This window comes from Tachypleus tridentatus, chromosome 13, assembly GCF_004210375.1.
Source record: "Tachypleus tridentatus isolate NWPU-2018 chromosome 13, ASM421037v1, whole genome shotgun sequence".
Classification (NCBI taxonomy): domain Eukaryota; kingdom Metazoa; phylum Arthropoda; class Merostomata; order Xiphosura; family Limulidae; genus Tachypleus; species Tachypleus tridentatus.
The window spans coordinates 218,214,833-218,229,133 of NC_134837.1; the positions used below are offsets into that span (position 1 = coordinate 218,214,833).

The following is a 14,301-nucleotide window of genomic DNA, read 5'->3' on the forward strand; positions in this document are numbered from 1 at the left end:
TACTGGATATATTTCTTGGGCCTCAGCACATGAAACAAAACAAAAACTCAACATACTAAGAAACCAAATAAACACACCCATAAAACTATGCTCACCAGATAAAATTAACAATGAAGTAGACAAAATAAAACAATACTTCGTCAACATCAATAAGTTTCCTCCACAAACTGTAGAAATCATTATATGCACACACCTAGACAGAAAGCAAAATCAACCAACAAAAGTAAATATATCTCACAAATAAAAAATCATGAAACCATATACTGCTACAAACCATATATTCCTGACATCAGCAGAAAAATAGCCAACATTTGGCAAAAACTAATAACAAAATATGACATTCTAATTAATACCAAATTTATTCAAAAACCAGGTGCAAAACTGAGATCTATACTATGTAAAAACTACACTGACAAACACCACACCAACATTATTTCTAAAATACAATGTGATAATTGCCACGACTTCTATATTGGAGAAACAAGTAGAAATATGGAAACCAGATTCAAAGAACATAAAAAGTCACCTTCACACGTTTTCGAACACTGCAAGTCAAATAAACACAACATAACCATAGAAAACACTCAAATACTAAATAAAGAAACAAACATCAAAAAATGCAAAATTAAAGAAGCCTTACTTATACAACAACTTAAACCCAAAATAAACAAATACAAAAGAACACCTTTATACCTATATTAAAAATAATATAATAAATAATATAAAATTATATACTCAAACATCTAACACTGCCCTCTACATTCTGACACTCAGTTACACAAGCCCTTTCAAACATGTGGTCATCTCCAAGTCAGTTACCTCTTTCTTTCTTTGTGAACCTGATGATGACCAAAGAAGGTCGAAACGGTGTTCGCTCCTCTAGTGCAAAATATTTTCTCAACCCAAACTAACTGTTTTTACATATATAAGAGATCATCTAGTGTTATTTTTCAAAGTGAATAAAAATAAAAACAAATCCATCACCATGATGTTGTGCTGTAAAGTTTATGGTTAAATATTTGTTTTTGTTGCTCTCCTGATATATTTCAACACTGTTATTTTTATATTTATCTCTTATTTTGGAGTAAGTATTATAGTTGCTGCACTATTTTAATTTTGTATGCAATTTTGCCATAAAAATAGAAGAAAATAAAACTCATACAACTCACATCTTTCCGAGATGTCACCATAAGAATCGAACCAAAAGCAGGAACAGAAGCTGCTCTCACTGAGCTGAAAGAAAAAGAAACATTCAGTTATATGACACTGTATAAAAATACAATACTCACAAATGTTTCATGCTAAGAAATAGTGAAAATCATCACAATGTTGAAAACCACTGAATTTTCAGCAGGCATTATATAAGACAGGATAATCAAAATATATTAAAACAGCATTTCAAAACCTTCCCTTAGTAACACAGCTCACCAAACTTCAAGAAATTTCCCACATTCTATTTGTACTATGACATAATGCATAAGATTATCAAAGTACGACACGTGATGCACACTTTGGTGTGCATTGCAAGCAATGTTGCCAATTCTATTGCTTTCACAGTGAATCAACTGATATTCATTTTCAATAAATCATTTTGTAGTTAGCATTTTGAGAGATATTATGTAGTTTGCATTATGTTTTTGATGTTTTGCAACATATTTTGAAATATTATCATCTAATTTTCATCAATATCATCTTCTTGTAGTCCACCTCAAATTGAGAAACACTACATGAAAATACAAAATTTAACTTTTTTCATAAGTAATTAACAAAGCATGTTTTACTGTACACAGTGCTATAAACTACAATGGACATTTTAAATTTATTTTTACTGTGCAAAATGATATTCCCTATACAGTTCTATAAATTTTCCTCTGCAATAAAAGCTTGTAATAAGTTTTGGAAACTAGTTGATGCCAGTTAAAAAACACATTAGATAAAAAACTGTACATTCTACAAAATAAAATGACATAAAATTAAAAGGGTTTTAAATATGTTTGTGTGATTGGATTCTTCTACAGCAGATGTCCGTTACTTGTTAGTGATAAATTCAACAATAAACAGACAGCAGACACCACTTGTTTTATAAAGTAATATATTCCATATAAATCAAACTCATGCTAGGAATATCATATTTGTATCTCAAACTCTAAATAATTTTTTTTTGTCAAAAGTCCACTGAGGTTAATTCAATTACTTTAAAATCCAACTGACAAGTTGAACTATTTTTCTCTACTCTTATCACAATAGTATCAGTGAATATTTCACTTATGCTACCCCATGGAAAACCACAGTTGTATCCTGAACTTCAAATAATTGTTTCCTTTTCATCAAAGTCCACACAAATGGGATTTATTGCTTTAGAACATCCTTTGACAAGACAAATTATTCTCCTCATTTCTATTAAACTCTGAAACTCATTTTAAAATATCAACTGTTAAGGCTCATCACTCAGATACATGATAACTTTACATTATCTTTCTCTAACTAATTTTGGGACAGAACTGTACTTGACTTGTGCTCACTTAATCACCTATATTTATACATTACCCAACTAAGACCTAAAATTTTCTCTAAACTAAACAAAAAACAGGTCTTGTATATCCAACAAAAATGTTTTATTTTCCATCTTAATTTTGATGTATGTACTCTTAATTTAATCTCTAATACCCAAAACTATCACAAATTAGAAAACTAGTAAAAACTCACATTTCAGGATCACTGGCAAGTGTGATAAGGGCAGGAATAACACGTGATCGCAGCAACTGTTCACTAACAGCTCCAGCAAGGACTTCAAATAGCCTTGCAGCTCCACTCCTTACTAAGGCTGAAGTGTGGACAACAACATCCCACAACACTGACAAGAGCAAATCATGATAGTTGGTGTTTGAGCTAAAGCAGACCATAAACAGAAAAGCATTTCTTTTTAATGAATTTTGTAAAATAACAAAACGTGTTTTTGGATGTAAACAAAAAATGGTTAAAAAAAATAAGAAATACTGTTTAATATATTTTAAACCAAAATTGCATGAAAGATGTAACAGAGCAAATTGTAAAAATAACAAAAAAAAAAAAGCTGAAAACTTATAAAAAACAATCCAATGTTCAAAATATTCCATTCTTGGGCACAAAACATAATAACAATTCACCAAACTGGACATAAACACTGAGTATTTATTCTATCATGGTAACAAAAGGCTCACAGAGCATTTACCTCAACTAAAACAAAAACCACAACAATGAAAGTTTTTGAAATTTGGCATTCCTTCTTCAGAGTTGTATAGAGTACGAGTTGGACGTAAAGTATGAATTAAGTGAAGTGATCTTTGATGACACAATCCCTGTCTTAATGAATCAGAAGTGTTGTTTCAATCAGTTTCATAATTAACAACAGATTATGTTACTATTGTTGCCAATAATAACCAGGTAAGATGAAAAACACCAACATGCAAAAATGGAATTTATCCCATTAAAAGAATAGTTAATTCGTGGGTGATATAAAAACACAGGAAGAATTAATTGGATCTATACACGATTAAAGCTCAACTTTATATGGAACTGCTGACGAAAGTGATGATTCAAAATTAGTAAAAATTGTTGCAAGGTTTCCAAATAACTTGGACTGCAATAAAATGACAAAATTAGGTAATTGTTATAGTGGTAAAATTTGAAAGCTGTAAATAATTAATATTAATGCAGGTTTTCAAAACATATAAAAAAATAAAGTTGCAAATTAGCCTATGAATATGAAAGATACACTGATTAGTTCAGAATAGTTCATTTGGCAAAGGCCAAATGGAAATAGAATACAGTTCCACTCAATGAAAATGAAAACGAAATTGGAACTTGAATAGGTTAATACAGTTGTTTGTAAAGCTGAAGTCTTAATACTTTTTTATTTATTTTGACTATAGTTAACATCAAATACAATATTTTGCAAGTCTTTACTGTGTGTGTACTACTTTAGGGAATAACTAAAAACGTTTCTTCCAAATGGGAGGAAGGGGTGAAAAGAAGTCAGTAATCCATGTAATGGTGAGTGTGAATGCTGAGAGAGTAAAAATGACTTAAAAAAGTACCAACTATCTAGCAAAAAAACATAGTGCAGAAGTGAGGCCAATGATAGAGCATGAAACTAAAAAACCTGGTTGTTGAGCATGACACAGAGATAACATCTTGAAGATTTAGAAACCAGGATACGAAAGTAAGCATCTGCAACATCAAATTTTCTCATCCATAGTCCAGGTGTAAACAAGAACTGAAGGGAAAGAAACTACTCCATTGTAAACCAATGAGAATGGAGGAAATGACCAAGAGAAGAAAGGTTTACGACTGTTTGTAAATCACCCATCTTTTTTGGTACTACAAGCAGCCTAGAGATAGGAGGAAACAAGATTTACAACCTCTTTGTGCAGAAGACCTTCGATGACTTGTGCTAAACAGTTGGATGGAATAGAATGGAGGATGATGAGATATGAAATAAAAGCCCAATCCCCTTTGAAAATTTGAATGACCCACTGTTCTGTAGCAAACATCTCCCATACAGACATGGACCCTCTAAAATGCAACCCTACAGGACCTGATCTTATATAGTCACTAATGCTGAAATCTGTGCTCTACCATAGAGAAGGATCCTTTCTGGTAAGGCAAAATTGCCTTTGTGTTTCAATGGATTTTTCTGCCTAAGCATGAGTGGCAGATGCATTAAAAATCCTGTAAAAGGACTCTGGGACATGCAAGAAGCCAGTGCAGAAAATAAAGAATGGAAATGGACCCCATCTACTCAAAATTTCATGGATTCTAAAATTCCCATTAAAGATAATGAGAAAAGGGCCAATGTAGGATATCAAATTCCCTCAAGTAAGGTATCTCTCTCCAATTGATCTCAGCATCAACCAATATACCAAGGAGAGAGTAGAAACCTATAATCTAACCAAAGTAGAAGTAAATAAATGATTAAGATTCTCCAAAATTTGACAAGGGAATCTATGATAGACCTCAGATAATACTTGCAAAGATAAAAAATGGAGCATTGTTATAAATTCTGGAAAACTGATTCTGGCATCTTGTCCAGAGCTCCATACAGAAAGTAGATGGTTTATCCTCTGAGAATCCCAATAACAGTTCATCAAATGAAGAAAAGCTAAGGTATGCTGATCCAATTAATGATGAGGACAAGGCATGACAACACCCTCTCTCAAATGATCTGAAAATCTCCTTGTATGCTCTGCAATGGCTGGCAAAGGAGAAAGGACCAGGTAGTCAGATGAACTAGTTTCTCACAATAAAAAAGGTGAGATTCTTAAGCCATAGAATCAATACTGGAAATATTACAAACATGGCATACTAGCTTTAAAAAAAGTTTCCTAACAAACTGTCTGAGCAAAGGAAGGGACTGGAAAAATTGAGTCCAAATTCTTACTACTCTGCCTGAGAGCCAACAGGAAAAAAACAACAAACCACGTGTAAGACTACTTTTCTGCACATAAAGAGCTGTATGTTCTCTGCAGAAGGTGCCACACCCACAGATAACACTAGAATTGTGAGGTAGAGGCAATAACACTGCCAGAAAATTAACCTCAATGAAACATAAAAAAAAGGGAAACTCATTAATTCACTGACTTTCTGTGGCATAAAAAACAAAACAAAACAGAAAACTATTACCAGCTTACAAGATAGAAGCCTTGCAAATTCTCAAGAGTGGTACTAAAGAGTGGCTATGTTCACCTCACAAGAAATGACCACATTACAAAAGACCTTTTCAGAAAAAAAAAAAAGAGCATTACTTTGATCAAAAATAGTTTAATGAAATTAGCAACCAAATTCTATAGAAAACATCATTTTCTGCACCATTTCCTTCCACAGCAGCTGGCCTCTCCTCATAAGAGAAATTCATATCCCCTTTTAACCTGATAAACTGACATGTAGCACTTAACCATTCAGAGTAGAAATGTATAAACTTAACTGTTTACTTTTAGCTGTTGCCTAGTAGGCTTATCTTTGTAGCCATTTTTTTTCAGGTAATACCTTGGGCACTAACTGAGTAGATTATTCAGAAACTGATCAGTAACAGTGGGTTTGGATTTTTCTCTCCTTGTCAAACTTCATGGAAATGGATCTTTGATTCCCATCCATATGGTTGTATTGTCAACCATCATCTTATCTGCCTTCTTTTCACTGGTAAATGTAGTATAATTTTAACACTTACATGAAATATCTTTAATCCTCCTTCCATGGAGATAATTTATTTACCCTATTTTACTTACTTTTATACATATGTATATTTTTTTTCTCCATTAACTCAACCATTATACTATGAGAAGAAGGAAAGAGAATCGATTAATTCTTGACACTCTGGGTATTTAAATCCAAGTACAAACCAATGGTTGATTGATTAATTGATTGATTTAGTGTTTTATGGCACAAAGCTGCTAGGCTATCTGCACCAAACGTCCAGTAAAAAGGTAAAAGTAAAGTAAATGTAGTAAAATTCGTAAAAGGAAACAAAGGTATAAACAAAACATAAAATGGCATAAAACCAATGTTGACATTCAGTCTACAAAGTTGTAAAGGACTTCCTGTAGCAGAATGGTAATGATCATAACCCGCAAGGAAGACTAACAGTCAGCCACCTGAAGTTGGTCTTTCCAGTCCTGGTTCCAGGTTATGTGTCATTATGGCCAGTACCAAAGGGTAAAGAAATAAAAGTGTTAAATGGCATGCAGCAAAAGTGTAATAACAACTCGTCAGGATGACTAATGGATAGTTCAAACAGCAGCGTTAGTCACCTGAAGTTGGCCTTTCCAGTCCTGGTGTCGAGTTATTTAATGTTCTGGCCATTTTACAATGTCAAATTGAACTAGAGAGATTGAAACTGAAAAGGGAACCTCAATTAAAAAGATGTAATGAATAAATACTTAAATGAGATTAAAAAGATTAATGGCCATTAAAAACTAAAAACTTTATCAAGGTGGACAGTGTCACCATCACCAATAACATTGTCCAATGTCACAGACAAACCCTGGAACAGAACATGTTTAAAATAGTGCTGTCGTTGAGAGTCTTAACGATGGCAGGAAAGTAAAATGTGGCTTACAATGATTTGAGTGTTACACAAACTACACACTGGTGCATCAGTTCCAGATAAAAGAAAACGATGAGTTAAAAAACTGTAACCAATGCGTAGTCTAGTTAGAACAACTTCCTCCTTCCGAATCTTATGGAAGCTAGACGGCCAAAGCCCAATATAGGGTTTCATTTGAAAAAGCTTGTTGTCACGTTGCTTACTCCAAGTGGACTGCCAGCTGGCATGGAGCCGAGCCATGAATACAGGACCATGGACCACGTACAGAATAGGCACAGTGGTGATAGTGCCAGAGCAGACAGATTTAGCTGCCTTGTCTACAAGCACATTCCTGCGAATACCAACATGGCCTGGTATCCAGAAAAACTGGATAGAAGTAGATGTTAATGAGAAATGGGCCAGTCGGTTTTGAATATCAGCAAGAACAGGGTGTGAGCCAATGTGTAGTAATTCCAAGGCCAGCAGAGAACTAAGGGAGTCAGTATAAATAGTGCAGTTGTAGTACTGCTCAGCTTCAATATGATCCAGGGCAAGAGATATGGTGTACAGTTCAGCAGTGAACACAGAGGCTGTAGAGGGGAGTCTGCTCACAACCACCGAACTGCAACAAACCATGGAAGAGCCCACAGAGTCACCTGATTTTGACCATCCGTATAAATTGAAATAAAAATGGTGTTCGAAAGATGTTCAGTAAATAAAAGACGGTACTTCCAATCTAGAGTATCTGCCTTTTTCAGATGACTTAAAGAAAGGTCACATTTGGGGGCTGTAAGAAGCCATGGGGGAGATGGGCTGACCAGTGGATTCTGCAATGTTTTCCAAGGACAGATCCAATTCATCCAATTGCGCGTGGATACGAAGGCCAAAAGGAGCAATAGTAGATTGCCTGTTTTGAAAAAGTAAGGCCCACTGAGGAAGGAAAACACATCTCCAAGTGGAATGCTTTGATAAGGAGCAAAGTTTCGAAGAATACAGTAAAGACAGTTGCAAACATTTGTCACCTGAAGTTGGCCTTTCCAGTTCTAGTTTCAAGTTATTTAATGTTACAGCCAATTTCTAATTTTAAATCAAACTAGATGGACTGTGATTCTTAAAAGAGTAGCACAGTAAAAAAGGTTTAATGTATAAATTAAAAAAAAGCTTAAATGGCATTAAAATTAATGGCCTTTAAAATCTAAAAACATTACCAAGGTGGACAGTGTCACCATCACCAATAACACTGTCTAACATTATGGACAAACCTTGGGACAGAACACATTTAAAATGGTGCCATCACTGAGAGTTGTAATGACAGCAAGAAAGTAAAATGAGGCTTATTGTGATCTGAGTGTTACACAGACTACATACTGGTGCATCAGTTCCAGATAAAAGGAAAGGATGAGTTAAAAAACTGTGACCAATGAGTAGTCTAGTCAGAACAACTTCCTCTTCCAATCCTTACGGAAGCAAGACAGCCAGAGTCCAATATAGGGTTTGATTTGGAAAAGCTTGTTTTCGCATTGCTCACTTCAAGTCGACTGCCAGCTGGCACAGAGCTGAGCCTTGAAAACAGGACCATACTCCATGTATGGAACAAACACAGCAGTGATAGCACCAGAGCAGATAGATTTAGATGCAGTGTTAGCGAGCTCGTTCCTGCAAATACCAACATGGTCCAGTATCCAGAAAAACTGTATATTAATAAAATAAAATTATATATTCAAACATCTAATACCGCCTCTACATTTCGACACACAGTTACACAACCCCTTTCAAACATGTGGTCAGCTTCCGGTCAGTTACCTCTTTCTTTGTGAACCTGACGATGACCGAAGAAGGTCAAACGTTGTTCGCTCTTCTATGTAAAGTGTTTTCTCAGCCCAAACGAGCCGTTTTTGCATATAAATTTCTCAACAAGTGGGTTTCTCGTCATCACTGAGCATTAACAATCCTCTCTAAGGTCATACAAAGACAGCTCATCAAAGCAATTGGACGGTAGTGTGAAGGAATCTTGGGATCTTTACCAGGTTTGAGAAGGGCAAGATAATAGCCTGGCACCAGGCATCAGGAAAAACATTCTCCTGCCAGATCCAGTTAAAAAACAAGTAGAAGAACATCAAGAGAAGCAGGAGATAGATGGTGCAGCATGTCATAGTGTACATCATCAGGTCCAACAGATGTACTGCCAGACCGATGAAGGGCCATTTTCAGTTCCACCAGTGTAAAGGGGCAATTATAGTCAAAAAGACAGTCAGTTCGAAAGGAAAGAGGTGAACGCTCTGCCTGAGTCTTGATGGCCAAGAAAGTGGAAGAACAAGCAGAAGTGCTAGATACCCAGCAAAAGCTTTCACCTTGAGTATCGACGATGCTCTGGACATCAGCTATCTCATGGCCATCAGAGAGCAAGATGGAGAGGGAAACAGAATTGTAGTGCCCACTGACCTTTCGAATTCTGTCCCATATGACCTTGGAACTGGTGGTAGAAGATATGCTAGTTGTGAACTTAATCCAAAATTCATTTTGGCTTTGACGTCTTACCCACCTAGCATGTGCATGGGCCTGTTTGAAAGTGATGCAGTTCGAAAGTGTGGGATATCTACGGAAAGTATCCCAGGCCCATTTTTGAGCCTTCTGTGCCAAGTGGCAAGCAGGATTCCCCCACGGACGAGGATATCGTGAAAAAACGTGTCGAGGTTTTAGGAATACACTGAGCAGCTGCTTGTATAATACAGTCAGTTACTGCTGCCACACAGTCGTCTATTGATGGCTGATTCACGATGGCAGGATCAAGTTCTGCGAGAGCAGTGAAAGTGGACCAGTCTGCCTGGTCCAGCTTCCACCGGGGCACGCAGGTAGGGTGGCTTCGACCATGGCCAGTCTCTCTCAAAAGTATAGGAAAATGTTCACTGCCTCGTGGATTATAGTCAACCCTCCATGAAAAATTGGAAAATAATGAAGGGGAGCAAACCGAGAGATCAATAACGATAAAGGACTGGCTAGGTGCATGAAAATAAGTGGAAGAACCAGTATTGAAAAGAAAAAGATTGTGATCAGAGAGCATACGCCTACAGAGCGACCCCTCCTATCAATAATAGCACTTCCCCAAAGGGCATGATGTCTCCCAGGAGTAGAAAGGGAGACGGCAACTGTTCAACGAGAGCATCAAGGTCTGATTGATCATATGTCTCTCAAGGGGACAGGTAGAGAGAACAAACAGTGATGGTATGACCCAAGGAAAAACGGATGGCTACGGCTTCCAAGGGTGTGTTGAGTGACAAAGACAGGGTGGGCACATGCTGATCAACCAATAGTGCCACCACTCCATGTACTGGTCCATCACACAGCCTGTCATTTCTGTACAGAGAAAACTGCCGCATGGTGACTGTATCAGCAGGTTTCAGAAATGTTTCTTCTAAGGAAACAGGAAGCAATCAGTGTTTTGATATCATCCAGATTAGAACATAAACCTTGACAGTTCCATTGTATCAAGGTGTCCATTTTTAATGACGGGTAGGCAAAGTGGCTGGAGAACCTTTTTGTTTAAGACCACGTCTTTTTTCCTTATTGTTCTTACTCAGATCAGGTCTATCAACCTCCATGAATCCTGCCCTGGGTCGATTGGACAGGTCTTTGTTGTTGGAAGGGGATTCCAGTGACTGAGGACGACAACGAATGATTGTTTTGCATCATGGGGTTGGAGAAAAAGACGTATCAGAAGAACTGCCTGTATTTGAAACCAAAGGATGTGGATCTTGAGATTTGTGGGATTGTATGGGAGGAACAGAGATGGGTGTAGAAGTTGATTCATCAACCTTTTTAACCATGAAGGTCAAAAGGCTTTTCATTTGTTTTGAAAACAATTCTCTTGGAAGTACAGAGAGATCTGTCTGCTCTCCCACTGTAGTTGTGGAACGAAGTGCAGCAGCATATGTCCAAGATGGAGTGGCAGACAGCAATTTCCGAGCCTCAGGATAACTAATGTTATGGGTCGTTTTCAAACGCTGGACCTCTTTTTCCTCCAACCATTTTGGGCAAGAACGAAAGTAGGAAGGGTGGGAACCATTGCAGTTGACACAATGTGGGTCCGTGTGACACTCATAGGCATCTTGGTCCTTGCCACCGCAACAAGCACATGTCAGGGGACCACGACAGGACGTCTTTCAGTGGCCGAACCTCTGACATTGGAAACATCGAAGAGGGTTTGGAATGTACGGCCACACCCTGCAAATTAGATAACCTGCCTTGATGGTGGCAGGTGCACGTGGTGATGTAAATGTCAAAACGAGGATATTTTTCGGCAGTGTAATTCCATCTTTGCAAGTGGAGATATGCGTCACTGCAGAAACTCCTTGAGTGAAGAGACCAGTGAGAATCTCCGACTCTGGGACGTTCTTCAAGTCCCTCTCAACAATAACTCCTTGAGATGAATTCAAGGTAGCATGAGGGGTAACCTCAATAGGTACATCCCCAATTGCCTTTGAATTCAAGAGGAGTTCACTGTGTTGGGATGTGGATGTTTCAACCAATATGTCTCCAGATCGAAGCTTCTCTACTGACTTTGGAGAGCCAGCAAGTCCCTCTAGTCCCTTTTGAATAAAAAAGGGGGACATTTGCCCTAAAGGTTTTTCTGAAAGAGAATGTAATATAACAAAATGGGGTACAGGTGTTACAGATGTTGAAGATTGCTGCTCAGAGTCTTCAAGACTTGGTCGTTTACTTATTGACTGTTTTTTCACTATTTTATTTAAATTTTTTATTGGAGGATCCATAGGAAAAAAGGAAAATTTCAGTACCCACTGACCCCACCCACCATGGAGCCCTACGAGGGGACGCACTACAATGTCATGCAAGGACATTGCATCCAGGGTTTCGTGAGCACTATACCCAAATACCAGCATCAGACACAATGTCCACGACACCCGTTGAGAACTTCCAACTCTGGTATTTGGTTGACTCTAGCCCAAGTGGACCAGCTGACTGACCCAAGGGGAGCCACCCAAAGGTCCCCGTCTACAGAAATTCAAGGCCAATGTGGTGTGTTAGGGTTGGACCCGTCAACCACCAGGATCCTCTCCCCCCCTTCACGGGTTGCCACACACGGCAAACACGTGGGTGGATGTTTTGATCCCAGAGGAGGTAAACTGAAAGAACAGAACCTTCCTGGGAGGTCCCTCACCACCTAACAGGAATCCACACTGAGGGGCGAACCAATGGAAATTGAAAATGGTACTAAGATGTGTTAAAACATTGTAAGAAATGTGTGCAAATGGCTTCCAAGAAAGAAAATAAACTGAAGTTTCAGACAGTATACTTATGATATTATTTACTTTAGATACTTAATTATTTAAAACAAATTTAAATGTGGAAAGATGGACTTCACAATTTTTATCATCATCAACTTCAAAAAATTCACTGCTTTTGAACAATCTTAGCTAAACACACAGAAACACTTTGGCAAAGTTTGCAGATTTCATGCTTTATTTTCATACATTGACAAGTTGTATCTGTGCAAGAGGGAAAATTAATGATACCACCTTAATTATAATTACAATAGGAAACAATAATATAGAATTAGGGCTAATAATTTAGGTATTTTTTTCATATCACTTTATGTAGAACAAAGATTAAAAACTTATAGGACAAAAAATTCGAAATCTCAGCACTTCAATTATAATCTTTGGGAAAATACACTGACAGAAGGAGTCACAAAATATTTTAGAATTCAAGTTGCCATTTTTCCCATATAGAAACCCAAGATACAGAGTTGAAAAATATCGAATGCAATTCATTGGTCTAAGGTTTTCTCTGTAATAACTGGTGTAAATATTGTAAGTTTTGGTTTGGTTTGTTTGGAATTTTATGCAAAGCTAAATTAAGGCTATCTGCTCTAGCCATCCCAAGTTTATCAGTGAAAGACTAGAGGGAAGGCACCTGGTCATCACCACCCACTGCCAACTATTGAGCTACTCTTTTACCAACAAATAGCGGGATTTACCATCATGTTATAATAATGACCCCATGGCTGAAATGGTGGTGCATGTTTGATAGAACTAGGAATCGAACCTGTGATCCTCAGATTGCGAGTCAAGCACCCTAACCACCTGGCCAGGCGAGTAAGTATTGTTCAGTCTTTTCTGTACCAGATGAAATAAAAGTTGCTTATGCTTATTTTGTGAAGCAAATCAAAGAAACTACCAACAACAAACTCTTTGAGAATATTTTACTGCCTTTTTTGAAGTGGTAGTTACAAAGTAAAACCAAATGATTGGTACTGTATGGAAATGATTGTTTGCCTTGCAAGGAAATTAGCAAGAAAATCTTTAAAAGTTAATTTATGGATGGTATTCTAACTTAATTTTTATGCCAAATATTTGTAAGCATCAGTTATCATTCGAAATAGTGATTTGAAACGTTTTCAAAATAAAATCTAACTCACCAAAATTCTATAATAGCAGCTTGGATGCTAATCAAAGGAGCATTGCAGATCGACATAGTACATATTACTTCTTGTAGAAATGTTACGAGTTCATTTCTATCTTCATCCTATTAAGAAAAAAATATTTGTACATATAAAATATAAATAGCTATTTTTGAAAAAATAGGAAAATAATCAATGTGTTACATGGTAATTTGTGTTTAATCATTTTACTAATGATAAAGATCATGCAAAATAAGAGTAGAGGTAAAAATAATATGTACAAACCAAATAGTTTATGTTTTGTGTAAGTTGAAGTGCAGAACGTACTGCAGGATGACAGAGATGATTTTAAAGCATTAACATGTTCTTACATTAGAACCACCACCTCTCACACTGATAGATATTACTTGATTGTCATGGTTTCTTCCTCTGACCATCTAAGTATTGGTCTGATTCTTTCTTGCTTGCTGCAGTCTTTTTTTTTTTTTTTATCCCACTCAACTGCCCTCAGAAATATTTATCTTGTGACCTTTTCTGTCAATATCAATATGCTCTCCATTCTGATACTGTATAAAGCAGCTTATTCAGCTAATGTTATCACTTTTTCAAGACTGACTTATTCTCAGTTTCTAACACCAGCTCTTACTGGGGAGAAAGGACAGGAGAGTGTGAACAGAGGTAAGGATTACTGTAAATACATTTTTAATTTAAGAAAATGTTAGCTTCCAAAACATACTTCATCTCAACCCGATAGCTAGAATCTCATACTGACAAGGTGGAGGGACTGGTAAGAACATTATCTATACAGAAAGTGTCTGAATAC

General features: G+C 36.8%; 1 protein-coding gene across 1 annotated transcript in view; it reads right to left on the bottom strand.

The window, feature by feature from the left end:
- Positions 1-653: 653 nt before the first annotated feature.
- Positions 654-14,301, bottom strand: part of LOC143236460 (RAB11-binding protein RELCH homolog) — a 62,965-nt gene continuing 49,317 nt past the window's right edge. Inside the window, 3 exon segments of the mRNA XM_076474741.1 lie at positions 654-1,233; positions 2,707-2,889; positions 13,497-13,603. Of these exon segments, the coding sequence (XP_076330856.1) occupies positions 1,092-1,233; positions 2,707-2,889; positions 13,497-13,603 (432 nt within the window). The 3' untranslated portion in view covers positions 654-1,091.